The sequence below is a fragment of the Macrotis lagotis genome, chromosome 8 (genome assembly GCF_037893015.1).
Source record: "Macrotis lagotis isolate mMagLag1 chromosome 8, bilby.v1.9.chrom.fasta, whole genome shotgun sequence".
In the NCBI taxonomy this organism is placed as follows: Eukaryota; Metazoa; Chordata; class Mammalia; order Peramelemorphia; family Peramelidae; genus Macrotis; species Macrotis lagotis.
The window spans coordinates 176,499,611-176,518,866 of NC_133665.1; the positions used below are offsets into that span (position 1 = coordinate 176,499,611).

A 19,256-nucleotide genomic window follows, 5' to 3' on the forward strand; every position below is an offset into this window, starting at 1 on the left:
GAAAGTCAAATGTGAAGATTTTCCGGAAAAGAGGAGTCTGAAATCTATAGTTCTGTTTACTTGACTCCAGATTACAGGCCAAACTCTAGAATGCAGTATTACAATAGGAGGAGAGCCCCACAAGAGCAGGGACTGTTTGTCTCCTTGTCTCGGAGGTACCTTTGTTTGCTGGTATACAGTAGGTGTTTAATTCATGTTTCTTAGATGTTCTTAAAGAACATGCTAGTTTGTAAACATTTAGGCAGTGAAACAAAATGACTTTAAAGAACCAGCAAGACTATTAAGAACAGGTCATTCCAGGCTAGCTGGTGCAATTAGACTAGGAGAACAGTTACATTCAATAAGACACAGTTTACCTAGAGTTCATTCAAACATTCATCATAACTTCTCTTGTTATTCTTGTCAAAAGATGAAGAGATAGGGTCTACATCGAAAGGGTTCATATGGTGCAATAGGTTCAGGTAAAAATTGGATCGAGTAGTCATTGATGGATGGATGCCAACCTCAAGGGCAGTGTCTCAGGGAGACCCTCAAGCATATGTCCTTGGCCTTCGGTTGGTTACCATTCACATCAGTGACCTGGATGAAGGAACCATTGGCATATTGATCAACTCTTCAGGAAGACGGAAGGAAGTGTTAATCAACTGGGAGTCAGAGTTGGATATGAAGAAGATTTCACCAATTAGAAGAATGGGCCAAAGCTTGTAAGATGAAACTTAACAGAAATAACTGTGAGGTCTTTCATTTGTTTTCTAAGAATCCACTGCCCAAAAGCAATACAGAAGACCCAAAAGATCCCTGACATTCTTAACAAATAGCCAACAGAATGAGAGGGTCAACAAAAAGGCTAATGTGATATAGGGTTGATGAGGGGATACTCCCACTGCATGTGGTCCTAATCAGGACCACAATTAGACAAGCTGAAATACATCTGTACTAGAGTAACCTGGAAGGTGCTAGAATCTGGAACCTGAGGATATGTAGCCCAGAGAAGGAGGGGGCTCCTAGCTATCTCCAAGGACACGAAGATTGCTGTATGGAAGAGAAATGTGCCGTGGCTAAGTGGCACAGTGGATAGAGCACCGGCCCTGGAGTCTGGAGGACCTGAGTTCAAATCTGTTCTCAAACACTTAATAATTATCTAGCTATGTGTCCTTGGGCAAGCCACTTAACCCCATTGCCTTGCAAAAAAACCTAAAAAAAATTAAAAATAATAATTGGTATATCTTTTGTAATCCTATGTAATAAAAACATTATTTTGAGAAGGGGCTCTTAAGTTTCATCAGATTGCCCAAGGGGACCCTGAAACTTGTCAGAGCATCCCCTCACCCATTACCAGATCTTAGACACCTTTGGAGCCAAAGACCCCACATACTTGATCCTACTGACTCTCTCAACAACAAGAAGAAAATGAAACCTCACCCAACTAACTTTTGATGAGAAGTCATTTTTGATTAAATATCATAATCATTCATCCATGCTCTAAGGAAAAGACAATATACTCTATACCTCTGAGGAATGGTGTGGCTTAGTGGAGAGAGAGAGAGAGAGAGAGAGAGAGAGAGAGAGAGAGAGAGAGAGAGAGAGAGAGAACCTCAGAAGCAAGCCCTGAATTCAAATATTGCCCTTGCAAGGCCCCTAGCCATATAAGTCTGGCCAGATCCCTTCATCTCAGAGATAAGTGAGAGGTACTTCTCTTCAGGAGAGCAGATTTGCCCTAGCAGGGGGGGGGGGGGTTTGCTATCCCCACAAAGTCACCTGACTGATCCCATCTGACCCCCTCTGGGACATATTTATTATTAGATTTAGAGAGTCCAGAAGCCTGGGTCAGGTTCTAGTGCCATCACTAATTTCCTGTTTGTCACCTGATCCCGATAGTCATCCTACCCTCCATGTCTTGGGGTGTTGTGCAGAGACAAGAAATGCCGAATTGGACAGGATCCCAGAAGTTATGCAGACCAACCCTGAACCAGACAGGAGTGGCCATGATTAAAGCCTGGCCATCTAACCTGTACCTGGAATTCTCCAGGGATAAGGAGCTATGCAGAAATTTGGAATAAAAAGAAATCAAATGAGATAACAGATGGAAGCATTATTAAAAAAAAAAGTCCAATTTTCATATGGAAGGTGGAGAAAGCTAAGGACCTGAAGTCTGGAAGATCTGGGTTCAGATCTGGTCTCTGACTCGTACTAGCTGAGTGACCCTCACCAAGTCACTTTACTCTGTTTGCCTCAGTTTCCTCAATGGTAAAATGAGAATGATAACAACTCCTCCCTACCAGATCAAATAAGATAATAACTGTAAAGTGCTTAGCACAGAGCCTAATGACTCTCATTAGTATTAGGTCATCTGTCTGCCTCAGTTTCCTCAAACATAAAATGGAAATGGCAGTGACATTTCCCTCCTAGAACGGTTGTGAGGATCAAATGCTTAATACTAAGCCTAGCACACTGTAAGCACTATATAAATACTGACTACTTTAAAAATTTTTTTATTTATTTTGTTATATATTTCCTAATTGCATTTTTGGAAATTGAACATTCATTTTTAAAAATGTTAGGTCTCCATCTCTCTCCCAGAGAAGAATGCTAATATTATTTTTTATCAATTTATCCTGTACATGGCCTTCCTATGTATAGTTTTTTGTTGTGTTCCCCCCCACCCATTATACAGCAAGATTCTCAAGGACAAGGACAGTTGTATTCTTTTTACTTTGAATCCCTAGAGCTAAGCAAAATGGCCAGCATACAGTAGGTACTTAATAGATGTTTATCGACTGACAGATAAAAGTTGAGTTGGAAACAACTGAACAAATGTCAATTTTTACTTTTTTATCCAAGCTAACCAAGCCACAGCTCAGCAGAGAGATGGGAACAAAGACTTCTCCCCAATTAAGAGGAAAGAGATAAAGACTTTACTGGCAGGAAACCTGGTGCTGGGAAAGGAAGCCCTCCAAAGAAGGCTCTCCCTAAGCAGGATGCTAGGAGAGGGGGCTCAGAGCCCCCACCTAATTCTGCCTTCTCCTGTTCACCAAGAGGAACAAGGGGCTGTGGGAAGGGCAAGGAAGTCCCACCTCGAACATCCTAACTGATCAAAAACACCAGTAGGATCAGTGGAGGTTGTGCCTCAGCTTCACCATCAGACCATCCCTGGGTTCCAGACTCATTGCCAACTCAGGAGGATGCTGGGAACATTGACAGCCACTGGGGAGCTCATTCGCATCACATGCCCATGACCTGCACAACCCAGGGAGCAGAAAGGCTAGCAGGATCACCTGCCTGACTTACTCTTCTTTTTCTGCTCAAGATGAATGAACACTTGAAGGATGTTATTCCAGTGTCTTCCTGAGTCTGGATGTCAACTAAGTGTAAATCAAATTCCATTTTTTTAGGGGTTTTTCTTTTGCAAGGCAATGGGGTTAAGTGGCTTGCCCAAGGCCACACAGCTAGGTAATTATTATTAAGTGTCTGAGGCCGGACTTGAACTCAGGTACTCCTGACTCCAAGGCCAGTGTTCTATACACTGTGCCATCTGGCCGCCCCCCAAATTCCATTTTTTCCAATGAACTCATATCACAATTTCGGAGTGTTTTATCTTCATTTCTCCTTGATATTTAATTGGCAGTGGTTTCTGACACTTTTTTAAAGCTTCTCCATCTCTCTCAAACTACAGGAACATCTTGCCTGTTCCAGTACAGAAAACATTCGATGACATGCAACTACAGCTCCAGAGGAACGCTGTTTTTAAATAGACAATCAACTCTTTGGCAGATCTTGGTGACTACCCCAAAAGTTGTCCTCTGCAAAGTCCAAATAGAAGGGGAATTCCTTGGAGACAGGCCAGTGCCCTGCTTGTGGATGACATGGGGCTGACAGCATCAAGACTCAGATCATCCAGGACCTCCTTGATGGAGAGTCACAGTCACTAAAGAGATCAATTAAGGGATCAACTCACATTTTAAAAATTAAAAAGAAAACAACCCAAATGGATGAAAACTATTGCTCACCCATCCATGAAGGAGGTCAAAGGACTTGGGTTTGCCATTTACAACATGGGCACCCTAGGCCAGGTATGAAAGTAAGGGGGGAAACCCCAGGAGGGCACCTTAAGAGGGGCATCAGATTCCACACAATGTTTGCAGAACCAAAGGAAGGTCTCCTGTATGTTAGACCTTCCAATAAAGATTTGTGGAAGGACAAGACAAGAATTACATAGACAAAAAAGGCACCAATGGGTGAATCACAGAACAAAGAGGTGGAATTTCTTGAAAGTACCAAAGCAAGTTGGTTAAAATGGGTTAACCACACTGCCTGAGAAATGGTGGAAAAATTTTCAGGTCATACCTAGAATTAGTGAGCTGTAAAACAACTATTTTCATCAGAGGAAGTGAATAACACACCGTCTTACAACTTTTCAAGTGAGGCTGTCTCAAATGATGGCACTTGTAAGATACTTCAAGGTTAAAAGCCTCCAATGTAGAAATATTATTAAGAAAACAGGCATCTTGGACATTACTAGTCATCTTAATTTTCATCTTGCGGCTGGACTTCAATGTCTCCGGAGGAGAGAGTGAGGCTGATAATCTGTTTCACTTAGATCCAATTTCTGAGCAAGTCAAGACATCACCCTTGTGATGTCATTGGTCTTTTCGAGAACAAAGGACAAACAACAGCAGGAAGGAAAACATCAGACACCATATGAAGCAGATGCCCCAAGCTACCTGCAACCTCATGAATTACCTACCAAAATGATGCTTTACAGACAGCCAGGTGGCATAGTGGATAGAGCACCAGTCTGGGAATCAGAAGGACCTGAGTTCAAATCCAGCATCAGACATCTAACAATTACCAAGCTGTGTGACCTTGGGCAAGCCACTTAACCCCATTGCCTTGCAAAAACCACCAAAAAAATAACTAGTTACTTGTCTAATTTCACTTACAATGTCTTCATAAACTGAAAGGACTGCACAATGCTCAACCTCTAACTTGATGAGCCTAAAATTTGTAGGTCAACAAGGTAGACCAGCAGGCCAAACTTGTACTCATTTACATAAGAGTGGGTTTTTGCTTAGCTTGGTGTTCTAAGCTAAATATTATGTATGAAAAGAGCCACATTCATAGTTATCCCATGCCTCAACCCCCCCCACACACAATGCTACTCACAAAATAATCAGAATAGCTGATATTTATAATAATAGTAGCCCTATAAGCCTGATAATTTGCGAAGTGATTTGCAAATTTTATCTCACATGATCCTCACATAAACCCTGGAAGGCAGATGCTATTGTTATCTACATTTTACAGATGAGGAAACTAAAGTAGGCAGGTGAAGTGATTTGCTCAGGGTCACACAGCTGGTGAATGTCAGAGGCTGGATTTCCAGGCCTGGCACTCTCTCTCCATGGGGTTAACTTTATGACTTTATCCCCCCACTGTTTATCAGCATGTAAAGGTTCTTCAAATATTGACTATATCAAAAAAATACCATCTTTCTCACTAACTCAATGTGGGGAAAAGAGCAAGGCCCCTTCATTTACCTCACTGAGAATAATCTCAAAGATTTTTCAGTTAATCTTCCAACATGCTACAGTGGTATGAGAACATCTGACTCCTGGTGAAGGGACCACAGAACATGGCACCTTAACGGTGGATAAAATCAATATAAATGTGGGAGAGCATTTTCCCTTGTCCTCCTAAGAGCAAAGTGCATATTTAGCATTTCACAATGTTTCAGTAGCTGAGCCAAAGTAACAGATTGTTTAGGTTCCGTCAGGGTATAATATCCCAGGAAGTTTATAAGGCTTATATATTTGGTTACCATGTATCTTGCATATAGTAGGCACTTAATAAATATGTGAGATGAAATGAATTAATAATGTGGAAAATTTAATCTTCAAAGCATGATCCAAACAGAATTTATCACCCAACAGCAAGTCCATTCAGAGCTGACTTCTTTAACAGATATGACTTAAATATTTAAATTACCTAGACAGCAGCATTCAAAAAGCATTTATTAGTGGCTTATTATATACCAGGAACTATCTTGGGCCCTGGTGAAACAACTGAAACAATTCCTGCTCTCAAGAAGTTTATATTCTATTGGGAGAAGCAGCATGTGTGTTTGTGTGCATGGGTCTTTATGCAGTTATGTGTGTGCCTGTAAGCATGCATATGTGTGCATTCATGTGCATGTGTGTGCACACACGGACACTTATACACAGGGTAATTCGGGGACAAGGGAACTAGCGGCAGCGCGCCTCAGGGAAGGCTTCATGTACAAGTGGTGTGGAAGCTGAGCCTCGAAGAAGGGCAGAAGGGGTGAAGCCACCCTTCCAGGCAGAGATCAATTCTTTTTCTTCACCTCCTGCTCCTTAACTTTTCAAGTGCATTAACTTCATTCTAGGTTCCAAGGCAGAGAAACAGGGAAAACTTAACTTCCCAGAACCCTACTGGTGTCATCATCTTATTGAAAGGCATGACATGAACACAAATTAGCCCAAACTCTGCATCAGTCTAGCCAGGGCCCCATGAATTTGCATGTGGGGGGAAAAAACTACATCTCTATTCCAATGCAATTGGTTTTCTTTATAATCCTATGTATATTTTTTTCTTTTATAAATTTAAAAATATTTTTCTGAGAAGGGTCCCTAGGTCTCAGCAGACTGTCAAAGGCTTCCATAAGTAAATACCCTTCCTAGAAGCTTCTGGAACACAGAAGACAGCTCTCCTTGTCTCTGTAAGCCCAGCATTGAGCAGTGTCCCAGAGAACGTAGGAGGCACTTAATAAATGCTGGCTGACTTGACTGGAAAGCCAAGAAGCTTCCTCATCAGCACAGTGGCTTAGAACCACAAGGGCCCTTTAATAAAGATTCCAAAACAGAGCGAATGAGCCGCCACTCGGGCCCACTGTACAATTTCATAATTCAAGGTAATGATTAATCTACTGTCACACTTGGATTCCAAATGGCCCTTTAGTAAGAGCAGTATCAATACTTTCCTAAAAGATGACAAAAGATGACCGACAGGTCTGGACACTAGATGAGGTCATGGCCTCCACAGCTGGAGGTCACAAAAGGGGCATTAAAAGACTTCTGAATTTCTCAGTGATCAGCACTGGCAAAGCTGGAGACTCAGCGCATAGTCTGATGGGAAGAGGAGGCCAAAGGCCCTGGATTGCCCCTCGGGGGCCTTGGGTGGGTCAGGTCACCCCTTGATGACTCAGTTTCCTCAGCTACAAACCAGGGGTGGGCCTCTGAGGTCCCCCCAACACTCAGGGAATATCCTAGGAAGCTCATGCCACAAGCCAAGGCTCACAGCAGTCACGTGACTGGTTGACCTGTGTTTCTTGGCAGACGAAAGCGAGTGGCGCCTACATGAAAAACCTCAGAAAACAGAACAGTGGGTTCTCTGGTCGGGCAGGGCAAGCAGAAACATATGCAAGGTTCTGGGAAAAAGAAAGACCCCCAGATGCCTAGGAAGGTCTGTCCCCAAGCATTGATTTGGGTTTTCCCAAGAAGTTAGCAAGAAGAATCCCAAGCAGAGGTGGCCACAATGAGGTGTCCAGGCTTGGCTTGATAGCAGCATGCCCCTCGGGTGGGCTTTCACTTTGACACCCTCTGAGATCGCTGACAACTCACAGAAACAAGTACAAGGAGACCTTCATCTCAGGCAGGGATTTCCTGAAGAACACTAAACATAATGAAGTGGCCATTAGGGGTCAGTTCAATCTCTCTCTCTCTCTCTCTCTCTCTCTCTCTCTCTCTCTCTCTCTTTCACTATATCTAGGTGGTCCTTGGCTGAGAGAGCTCCTGAGCTTTCCAAATGCCTGGGGTCTGATAAACCCTGGAGAGTGAGGATGCTGTTCTCAAGAAGGACAAAGCTTACTTTTCCAAAGGTGAACACAAAACCAAATCAAAGCAGATCTGGAATGACCTGAATGGTGGGAGTTGGGAACCTCCCAGGAGGAGGGAGAAAGGAAGAATCTCCTTTCTTTAGGCTGTGATGGGAGATGAGCCTGGAGGCAAGCAGGGATTCCTAGAAGTGCAGGGGAGGAGGGAGGGTATTCCAGGTGGGAGACCAGTCTGGACAAAGGCATCAACACCTAAGATCCTGTGCTTCATATGTGAGGAACAGCAAGAAAGAGAGATAAAGAGAATAAAAAGCAAAAAAGTGATCATGCTGGATGTGACAAAGCCTGATGAGAGCATGGACTACTCTGGCTTGGCTGCTCACTCATTACCTGGGACCTCTTCACCTGACTTACTGTGGGACCTCTTCACCAAGCCTTACCTGCTTTAGCTGTAATTGAACCAGATGACCTGGAAGGCCCAGCCAGCTCCAAATCTGTGATTCTCTGCCTTCTCTCTTTCAAACTGCCCATTCGCTTTGGTTTCTATTTCTCCCAAGGGGTGTTTTTAAACATTCCTCTTCTGTGGCTAAGGAGAATCTCCTACCATCACTGTTTGATCTTATTCCTCTCAAACTCTACCACAATTCCCCCTTGAAAAACTTACAAATCTTTCCTCTTTCCCCTGGCACCTAAAATGTCACTTCCCTGCCATGGATGGCATCACCAGACCATCTCTTCTGCTCAAGTTACAACCATCAATATTTTTCCTTCTCTGTTTGTACAAGAGCTTTCCATCTCTGCACCGGAGACAGAAGCAAAACACTCTCTGCCCTCCATAAAAATGAAGGTTAAATCATTCAAACTAAAGCCAGCCACAGGCTTCTTTCTGCTCCAGCTATCTCAGCACTCTTTCCAGGCTGCAATCTTCCCATTATTCATTTATATATTTGAGCTGCTAGGGACCTCCACCACACCCACTGTGCCTCCCACCCTCCCCAAATTATCCATTATTTAATTTGGAGGACCTTAGAGACATACTTGTCTCTTCTCTGAGGGCAAGGACTGCTTTGTGTCCTGTATACCCAAAATTTGGTATACAGTAGGCCCATAATAAATACCAACTGATTACCATTTCTTTTCTTCCATCCTCTTTTGGGAGCCTGTTTTCCAGTTCTGATTTACCACCTAAAGGTCATTCTTTACCTGAACGCTATAAATCCAGATGCCTGAGATTTTTTTTTTTTAGCCATTCTGGGAGAACTGACTTGCCAGCTCCCAGCCATGCTCACAGTCCACAGGCACAAAACAGATCCAGAGACTTAAAATTCCCAGCCTGAAGACAAGCACCCCTTCATTCACTGCTGGGTCCTGGTGTTCTAAACACCACCTAAAACTTGCTGAAGCAAAACTAGCTTCTTCCTTCCTGTAACAATAGTCATGCCACCCTTCTCATCCACTTGCCATTTCTTAATACTCAGTGCTTTCTTTCCACAGTATTTTTTCATCAGATCTGATGAAGGGAACTTACTCATCCCAATGCTATGAATCAAGAGTGTTGGCCTCAGCATTAGCTTTGCCCAGGGAAGCTAGAAGCTGATGCAATGTCTTCTAGCCTTTAATTTTGCAACTATTTTAAAGGAGGGCACCATAAAAGACTTCTGGTCAGCTGGGTCTTCAATGAGTCAGACCCTTGTGTTCAGCCCTATATTGTCAGAGGAGTCATCGCCTAGCCCCAAATAATGCTAATTGCATTTTTAATGAGAAGTGACATAATTTGATTAATTCCTACAAGTTATTCCAGTATTTTAGCATTGGAATCATCAAAGAAAATGTTCTCTCCTTCAGTTCACTACACCACTTCAAAGTCTGTCATTTTGCTCATCACCATTTTTACAGAAAGAAAAAAAGACATCATGGGGTCGGCAATGTTTCAGGGAAACATCCCTGACCAGGGGTAGTGCAAAAAAGGGATGAACCCAAAATCATGGGCCCTGAGCCTATATCCAGTTTGCCATTTCCTATTACTTGTATAACCTTGAGCAAGGCTATACATGTCCCTTCTCCTGGCCTCAGTTTGCTCAGATGTAAAATCAGGGTGTTAAACTATTTGACTTCAAAGGTTTCTCTCTTAGCCATGATCATTACAGAAAGCAAAACTAAAAAAATACAACCTACCAAGGTAGAACAGGAAAGGTACTGATCTCGGAGCCATCACAAATACAACCTATCCAAGAGGCAACTGATTCACTTTCCTCTCAAACCCACCCGCTGTTTCCAACTCCTCTATTTGCATGGAAAGTTCCAGCATCCTTCCAGTCCCCCAGATTCTCCATGTTGACATTAATTCCAAGCCCTCACTGAGCCCATAGAGCCAGACAGACTTGTAGGTCCCATCAACCATGCTCTTCTACCCTTTCCTCTCCAGCTGCCCCCGTCCCCCCAACTGCCATCTTCCTACATTTGTACTAGCTATCACCTGGGCCTGGAATGTACCCCTTCCACACCTCCACCTCCCAGAATCCATTACTTCCTTGGAAACCAGCTCAAGGCCACCTTCTCTGTGAAGCCTTTGCTGATCACCTCAATTCCATTTTCATGCCGTCTTTTGCATCTGACCCTTGCTCTTTAGATACCCCAAATTTAGGGCCTCATCACCCCTCACTTAGACTATTGTCATATTCTCCTCTCTAAAATTAAGACTTTTCTCTCTCCAATGGAGAACTCTATCAAATTGAGAAAATGATTTTCCTAAAACACAGATCTGATTGAGTCTACCCAGAGAAGAGAACAGCAGATTAATAAATGCTGTTGGGTCTTTTTAACTTGAATAAATTCTGATGGTTTCCCATTACCTCTAGGAACAGATATAAACTGCTCCCTTTACAATCCCTTCAGGACACAGTCCCAGATGACCTTTCTAGGTCTCTTTTGGGGTGCCTAGGTGGAACCAACCTGGCCTTTCGAGCCTCACACTCAACATTCAGTCTCCCATCTCTGTGCCTTTAGAGCGTAGCAACACTTTCTCATCTTCCCTTTAAAGACTCAGTTCAAGGGTCACCTTCAGGAGATCTTTGCAGATCATTCATTCATTCATTCAATAAGCATTTATTATGTGCTTACAATTCTCTCCTCCTATTATATTTCATTTAGTCTGTAAGGATTTTGTACAAAATAAATCTTTACAATAAAGATTGCCGTAAAGATATAATGCGTTATTTAGTTCAAGAAACTGCCAGAAACCCAGCTTCCAGCTCTGGGGCTGCAACGATGAGCCTGTGGCTGAGGCGAGTGCCCTCGCTGGGCCCCTGGTGCTTTCTCGGAGCAGTCGATTGACCTTAAAGGGAGGCCGTGGGGTCCTTGAACTCATGAAATCCCAGGACCCGACTAAAGACCCGCACCCTGCTCTTGGTCCCCTTGGCCCTTAACCAACAGCAGGTATGGGATACCTGCTCTCTCGGGTGCCGGGGATGAAACTCTCTGGTCTGGGTGAAATGGCCCCTGAGGGGCAGATGGGGTCTGATGTCCCCTGGTCCCTGGCAGAGGCGGGGTTCCGGCCCCAGTGCGGCCCTGGCCCAGGCTCCCTGGAGAGGGGTCAGTGTTCCCGGGGCCCCAGGAAGACGCGGGAGAGCGGGGGCCACCGCGTCCTCCACGGTCCCGGGAGGCCCGGAGCCCATCGGGCTGCGCTCTGCGGAACGTCCCCGCGCGGGGAGCAACGAGGGGCCAGGCCAGGGCACGGGGGCCGCGCTGCCCCCCGGGGAGGAGTCGGCCCGGGCGCCCCAAAAGCACGAGGGCCGAGTCCGCCTTAGGGGGGGCCGGGCAGGCCCCGGGGAGGCGGCTGGGGCCCGGTGGAGCGGGCGGGGGCAGTGCCAGCTGCGGCTGCCCGAGGCCCGGCCCCCCGCGCCGCCGCGATCGCCCGGCCCCCCGGCCCCCCGGCCCCCGGCCCCCCCGGCCCCCGGCCCCCGGCCCCCCGGCCTCCAGGCCCCCGGCCCCCCGGCCCCCGGCCCCCGGCCCCCCGGCCTCCAGGCCCCCGGCCCCCAGCCTCCCGGCCCCCCGGCCCCCGGCCCCCAGCCTCCAGGCCCCCGGCCCCCGGCTGTCCGCCCGGCGGCCCGAGGCCCCGCTCCTCCCGGGCCCCAGCCCCCGGCCCCCCGGCCTCCAGCCCCCCGGCCCCCCGGCCCCCGGCCCCCCAGCCTCCAGTCCCCCGGCCCCCGGCCCCCCGGCCTCCAGCCCCCCGGCCCCCCAGCCTCCAGCCCCCCGGCCCCCCGGCCCCCCAGCCTCCAGCCCCCCGGCCCCCCGGCCCCCCGAGGCCCCGCTCCTCCCGGCCCCCGGCCCCCCGGCCCCCCGACCTCCAGGCCCCCGGCCCCCGGCTGTCCGCCCGGCGGCCCGAGGCCCCGCTCCTCCCGGGCCGCGGAGGCCGCTCACCGTGTGCGAGTGCAGGCTCTGGCTGGCCTCGATGCCCGCGCTCAGCGGCGCCGTGTCGTCCAGCAGCACCTTGCCGGCCGGCGGCTTCTCCATGAACGCCATCTCCCTGCTCCGCTCCCGCTCCGCGGGCCGGCGGCTGCCACGGCCTCCGCCCGCCCCGGCCCGCCCCGAGCCCGGCCCGGCCCCGCGCGGCCCGGCCCGGCCCCGCGCCCCGCCGGGCCCTAGCGCCGCCCCTGCCGGGGGGAGGGAGGAAGCGAGGCCCCGCCCCTGCCGGGGGGAGGGGGGAGAGCGAGGCCCCGCCCCTGCCTGGAGGAGGGAGGAGAGCGAGGCCCCGCCCCTGCCGGGGGGGAAGGAGGAGAGAGGAGAACGAGGCCCCGCCCCTGCCGGGAGGAGGGGGGGAGAGCGAGGCCCCGCCCCTGCCGGGGGGGAAGGAGGAGAGAGGGGGGAGAACGAGGCCCCGCCCCTGCCGGGAGGAGGGAGGAAGCGAGGCCCCGCCCCTGCCGGGAGGAGGGAGGGAGGAAGCGAGGCCCCGCCCCTGCCGGGAGGAGAGAGGAAGCGAGGCCCCGCCCCTGCCGGGAGGAGGGAGGAAGCGAGGCCCCGCCCCTGCCGGGGAGGAGGGAGGAAGCGAGGCCCCGCCCCTGCCGGGGGGGGAGGGAGGAGAGAGGAGAGCGAGGCCCCGCCCCTGCCGGGGAGGAGGGAGGAGAGCGAGGCCCCGCCCCTGCCGGGGGGGAGGGAGGAAAGAGGCCCCGCCCCGCGCCCCGCCCCCTGCCTGAACCCAGCCCCTCCCCCTCCCCGCCCCTCCCCCTCCTGGTCCGCAGGGGCCGGGGCGCCCCGTAGCGGCCGCGCACGTGCACGCGGCCCCGCAGGGGAAGCGGAGGGGGGCGGGGAGCCTGCGGGGGCCCAGGATGGGGCCGCACTGACCCCGGGCTCGGGCAGGCCTGGAGCCCCCCGGCTCCGCGGCCCCCACGAAGGACACCCCGACCCCCGGGGCAGGGCTCCCCTGGTTTTACAGACACGGAACCTGAGGCGCAGAGAAGCTGCCAGGCTGCGCCCTCCCGCTCCGCTCCTGTCTGTGGACATGCTCGTACTTTATCACTTTGGGGGTCTGTAACTGGGCCAAGGGCGGGTTTCCTCCTTCGGCCACTCTTCTCCATCGGGCCACAAGAGCCCATTGAGCACCTGCTGCCGCTAAATCTGCACTTGATTTCCCCGGGTTTTAGACTGAAAATTCCCCGCCCACAAGTCCGGGATCCCTGGCGACGACCCGGGCCCAGCGGTCCGAGCCGAGCCGGGCCCCGCAGCCGGGCCCCGCAGGCCAAGCCCGCTGATGCGCCCCCCACGAGTGCGCCCCAGCCCTCACGGCCTCCCTTGATTCCTGTGCGGTCCCCGGAGGAGAAACTGAGGCCGATGACGTAGCACCCCCCACCAATCCGCGTGTTGGGCACGGCAGCCGAGGAGGGGGCACCTCATCACAGCGCCCCAACAGCCCGGAAAGGTGCCAGAGGCCACGTCCTCCGCAGCCTTGCCCCAGGCCTTGGCCTTGGCCTTGTCCTTCACTCTCTGAGTCAGCTGAGAGAACCCGGGCCGGGCACTACCCGCCCAAGCAAGAAATGAGAAGCGTGGAAATGACCCTCAACGGCAACGACCAGGGGGAAACATTTAGAGGATCTGATTTCCCTCTTGGAGAGCCAGTGCATCACTGACAAGGAGCAGCAGAGCAACACATAGTTCTAGTCAACTCTTCAAAGGGTGTTTTAATACAAATACTTGGGAGATCATTTAAGTGCACTTTTCTTTAGGATTAAATTGGTCTCTGGATCATAATCTAAAACCAGAAAAGAAGAAAGAAAATGAAAAATCTACCATTACCTAAACGTCAGCAGGGCGCACCTTAATTCCTTTTGCTCATTCTCTTAAATTAAATATTGTCCTTTACTCTTGAAGAAGACCACATCAGTGTTGCCGTGACAAGCACATGAGTTGGATGTGGGTGAGGGCAGGCTGTGCTAAGTCCCCAGCCTCACTTTCTCCTCCAGAGCCGTCTGGGTCCACAGCTCAGGCAGGGATCAGGACCTGGACACGAGGCAATCAGGGTTCAGCGACCTGCCCAAGAGCAAGTGTCTGAGGCTGGATTCGCACTCCCCATCCTCCTATGAGCAAGAAATAAGGCGGGCAAGAAAAGTAATGGCATGGGGCAGGTAGGTGGCATAGTGGATAAAGCACCAGCCCTGGAGTCAGGAGTACCTGGGTTCAAATCCGGTCTCAGACACTTAATAATTACCTGTGTGGCCTTGGGCAAACCACTTAACACCATTTGCCTTGCAAAAAACCTAAAAAAAAAAATTTTAAAAAAAGTAATGGCGGCTTCAATGAGACTTTTCCCCTGATCCAAAAAATTCAAATTTGCTACTCATACAAAATGACAGTTCAACATGTAAAAGTTTCTAACAGAATATAAAAATCTGTTAACCAATTTTCCAGAACATTAAGCTGAAATTGCCCAAGATGAGTATTCCTTTCCAGGGCAGTCAAAAAAGGGCAGTCTGTGATTGCACCTAATATGAGAGCTGGTGTGAGAGCTGTCATTCCTTTTCACTAACCCACAACCGTGACAAATAGTTACAATCATCTCTCAATCTGTTTTCCAATTTGCAGGTGAACTGTGCTAAACACTTCACCTTTCCTTCCTCCTCCGCCACCCAGAGTCCATGGGAGAGTTTACCACAATAAAAGCTCCAACCAATCAGTCTTTGGATGCACTTGGATTCTCTAGCAAAGGTATGGATGAATTGAACAAATGATTCCAAGGAAAATTCCCCACTACCTGAACAGGACTATGGCCTGGACTCTGCTCCAGAGTTTTGTTTCTATAACTTTATCTCAAGAGAGCTAAATTAGTGGAGGCATCTGGGAAGCTACAGGATGGGCTATGTTCTTACCAAGAAGCCAGGTTTGCAAATAATAGGAATTCAAGCCTAGCCACAGCAATAACCAAGGCTCCTACCCCAGAAGCCACATAATTTTTCGTATTCAGAATAATTCTGCAAGTGACTCTGCACAGTAAATCAGCAATAACTGAAAGCAAATTTAGGGGATGATTAGTCATGGCCCACATTAATTAACAAATGACACTAATTTACATTTCCTTCTGTGTTTTATTTATAGCAGGGTTAATACTCTGAACTCAGTTATGGGATTAATAGAGAGTAGTTCTGGTCTGAATAGGAGTAAAGCTCCACATTAGGCCACAGCAAGAACAACTGATATGATCTCAAATTTCTGAACACTTGCGGCAACCCTCCTTCTCCTCGGTTTTAAGTTCTAAGGGATTGATTCAAATTTTAAAAGAAAATTCAGAGGCAATCTCAACAAAACCAAATTTTAATCTCCTTTGTACTGGAAATGGTTTGATCCTTATTTCCACTTAATCAAATCCCAAGATGGCCAAGGAAGGAGACAGAGACATGCCCTAGTTGGTCTGTCTGCTGCTGCCCTCTTGTGACTAGTGAATCTCATTGGTCCATCCAAGGCACCATCCTTCCTGATCCCAAGGACTTGGCTTCCTGCCTCTCCTGCAATGGTTATGAACTACACCTGCTCCAACCCCTCTTAGACATGCAGGCCCAAGGTCATGGTGGTAGTTAAGGCAGAAACCAGGGGACTCTCAACACCTGATCTGGTGACCTGTCTCCCTTGCCTACCTGGAACACACCCTCATAACCTCCACATCTAAGGAATACTTGTTAACTCTGAAATGCAGTTCCAGGTGACATGAAGCCCTCCCTGGTTTCCTGGGGGGCTTGTATCCAACCTCCCCATAAACACCTATCATTTTGTAGATAGCATGCATGTGCTTCTACATATACCTGCCAGCTCTCCCATTAAAATGTAAGCTCCTCGAGGGCAGCGACTGTTTTTGGTAGCACAAGAGTTGGTTGATCGTTGCCTTTCATTATCAAAAACCAAAATCATATCACTTAGGTTGGAGACAAGTTACAGTTGTAGTGTGTCTGACTGTGGAGGATCAGACCAATATGAGCTCAGAAAGCTCTACCACAGGTTAGGGATAAATAATGTGAACTTAAGTGCCAATTACTGATTTGAACGATTAATCAAATCATGATATACAAAAATCATAGACTACTTATGTAATATAAGGCAACTCAAAGAAAAATATGGTAACACCTGCATGAAATGATGCAGCATTTAAACATTTGACAACTATGCAAAAAATAAAAAGCTGGAAAAAATACCTGGAGCACTTGAGACAGAAGTATTCCAGCCTTTTTTGCTTTTAAGTTATATGCACAAGGTGAGGACAACTAGGTAGCACGGCTCTGGAGTCAGGACCTGAGTTCAAATCCAGCCTCAGACAATACTTGCCTAGCTGTGTGATTTAGGGCAAGTCAGTCTTAACCCCATTACCTTAAATAAAATTTTTTTAAAAAGTTAACATGCACAAATCCCTTCAACCTACTCCCATGAAGGTTTTGGTTTTGTGTCTTTTTTATTTTTGCTTGTGTCTGTTAATTGTTGCTGGTTTTTTTATTTTGTTGATGGCTACTAAAATTTTTTAAAAAATCATCCAGCCTTCACTCCTCTTACAGACTTTTTTGGGAGGTAGTAGATACCTTTCTATGCATGACCATTAGATTGTTTCCATCTTACCAAAAATCTGGTCTCTTTAATTAGAGCCCTGAATTTAAGCAAGACTCACTGGAAAACTCGAGTCCCAATGCAGGGAGAGTGGTATTTATAATTTAAAAAACCTAGGAATTTCATATTTTTTTAAGTTGGAATGGGTGGAGGAAGATCCAACTTCTTTGTCGTCATTAGTAACATACTCTGAACTCAGTTATGGGATTAATATCAATCATTTGGGTTTTTTTTTTGTAAGGCAATGAGGTTAAGTGGCTTGCCCAAGGCCACACAGCTAGGTAATTATTAAGTGTCTGAGGTCAGATTTGAACTCAGGTACTCCTGACTCCAAGGCCAGTGCTCTATCCACTGCGCCACCTAGCTGCCCCATTATCAATCATTCTTAAAATGAATTTTAAGAACAGGAAAATTTACTCTTTTTCCAGTTATCAGGAAACTGAGCAAGAATGTGGATAGTTTAGTCCCTATGGAGAACCAACCCTATTGGAAAAACAAATCAAAATTCATGTGCTGATGATGAAATCAAGTTTGCCTTTGTATATGAATAAATTGTTTCAATATCTTTGAAATGTTTCAATGTCTTTGAAATTCTTTATTCTATAAAATGGACAAATTTGGTGGTTCCATCTCAGATCCCCCATCTGCCCAGATCCTAGCCCACCCCCTAAACCTTATTCTAGATGATTCTTGTCTGGCTTTTCCTATGGACCTTCCAGAGAGGATCCATCCAAACAAAGCTTTTCTCCAGGTCTTGTTCTTCTTGTTCTGGGTCACTTCCCTGCTCTCCCCTCCTCCAATTACATGTTCCTCCCTTTGATGAGGGTCCTCCCAACCTTCCTGATTACCAGTCATCATTTATGTTGCAATCTACTTGTAAGCCCACCACCCACCTCTGCAATGCAATGAATTATCCAAACTTGAGTCTTTGTAGATTGCGGGTTCAAGTTTCAAAAGCCAAACTGGAAGAACATGGCTCTGTGACATGGGAATCAGGAAGAGCAGGGCTTAAATCTTGGTTGACATACTCACTAGCTACATGATCCTCAGCAAGTGATTCATCATCTCTGAACCTGTTTCCTTAACCATAAAATGTGGATAATATCAAATATCTTCCAGGGTTGTGCTAAGAAACCATGATTTCATTTAAAAAATGGAATTTTTTAACAAGTTCTATAGCTGCCTTGAAAAATTAAACCCCGGGGGCGGCTAGGTGGCGCAGTGGATAAAGCACCGGCCCTGGAGTCCGAGTCCCTGGGTTCAAATCCGGCCTCACCTAGACGTGTGGCCTTGGGCAAGCCACTTAACCCCATTGCCTTGCAAAAACTAAAAACTAAAACCTAAAAAATAAACCCCAAACGGATGAGTAATTCAGTGATATTTAGGATTAGATAATAAAAGTAGTTTCCAAAGCTAGATCTCATTTAAAAGATTTTTAAGCTTAAAAAAGCTGACTAGACAGAAACTACAATTATACCAAATAGTATTGGGATGAAACACTTGTCTGCGGGGAGGGGAGAAAGAAATGCATGTGGCCAAAGGGAGACATGAGGTAGAAACAGAAATAAGGTTTCTTCCTTTCTTCAAGCAATAAATATAACTATGTGGAATAGCAACTTAAGTATTATCCATTATTTTTGCCAGCTGCACTTCTAATTTTCACATCCAAACATTTAGGATTCTGTAGCTGTAACAAAGAGTTCAAGAACTAGGGACATCGGGGACCCTAACTTTAACCATGCCTTCCATCACAGTCTTTCTTCTTTCTCTTACACAACATGCTACTTCAATGACAGCAACACCCATCTTCAGTCTTTTCACTTCAGCAGTCGCTAACACCAGTTCTCCAACATACAAAGGGGCTGGGAAGTGGATCTCCTGAGAGATAAAGACACAACCTGGTCCAGGCATCTGGGTCCCCAGAAGGGCAGAAATGAGTCCGTTGATCAAAACTCCATGAACAATGGTCCTTTCAAACTTTGCCTGCTTTGCAAAGTCTTCATCCAAGTGCAAGGGGTTGACATCCCCTGTTAATTCTGAAAATGTAACAACATCCTTCTGGGTAAAAGCCTTGGAGAGCTCAGCACGGTCTCCAACTTTGACACTCAAATTTCGAAGGAACTGCCCGCTCAAGTCAGAACGGCCCATGCTCCTGCTGTTCAGCCTCAGCAGGACTGGAAGAACTCTGCATCCTACTGTGCTCAGTAAAATTCGGGGACTGGAAATGACCGTGAACATCTTTCCAAGTTTTAAAGTTACAAACCAGAGTCCAATCCTTCTGTCTACAAAAGTTGCACAAACAGTTGGCAAAAATATATTGTTTCTAGACCAT

At 47.5% G+C, this 19,256-nt stretch overlaps 2 protein-coding genes across 5 annotated transcripts in view; both read right to left on the reverse strand.

Annotated features, from left to right (window-relative positions):
- PXK (PX domain containing serine/threonine kinase like) overlaps positions 1–12,450 on the reverse strand; it is a 93,876-nt gene extending 81,426 nt beyond the window's left edge. For all 4 annotated transcript variants that reach the window (XM_074198872.1, XM_074198870.1, XM_074198871.1 and 1 more), the window contains exon 1: positions 12,269–12,450. In XM_074198872.1, coding sequence (XP_074054973.1) covers positions 12,269–12,370 — 102 coding nt within the window. In that variant the 5' untranslated portion in view covers positions 12,371–12,450. The remainder of the gene's footprint in view (positions 1–12,268) is intronic.
- A 1,446-nt stretch (positions 12,451–13,896) lies between these two features.
- On the reverse strand, positions 13,897–19,162 carry HTD2 (hydroxyacyl-thioester dehydratase type 2). The gene has a single exon (XM_074198877.1). The coding sequence runs from the start codon at positions 19,160–19,162 to the stop codon at positions 18,626–18,628; it is 537 nt and encodes a 178-aa protein (XP_074054978.1). The 3' UTR covers positions 13,897–18,625.
- Between the last annotated feature and the right edge of the window lie 94 nt (positions 19,163–19,256).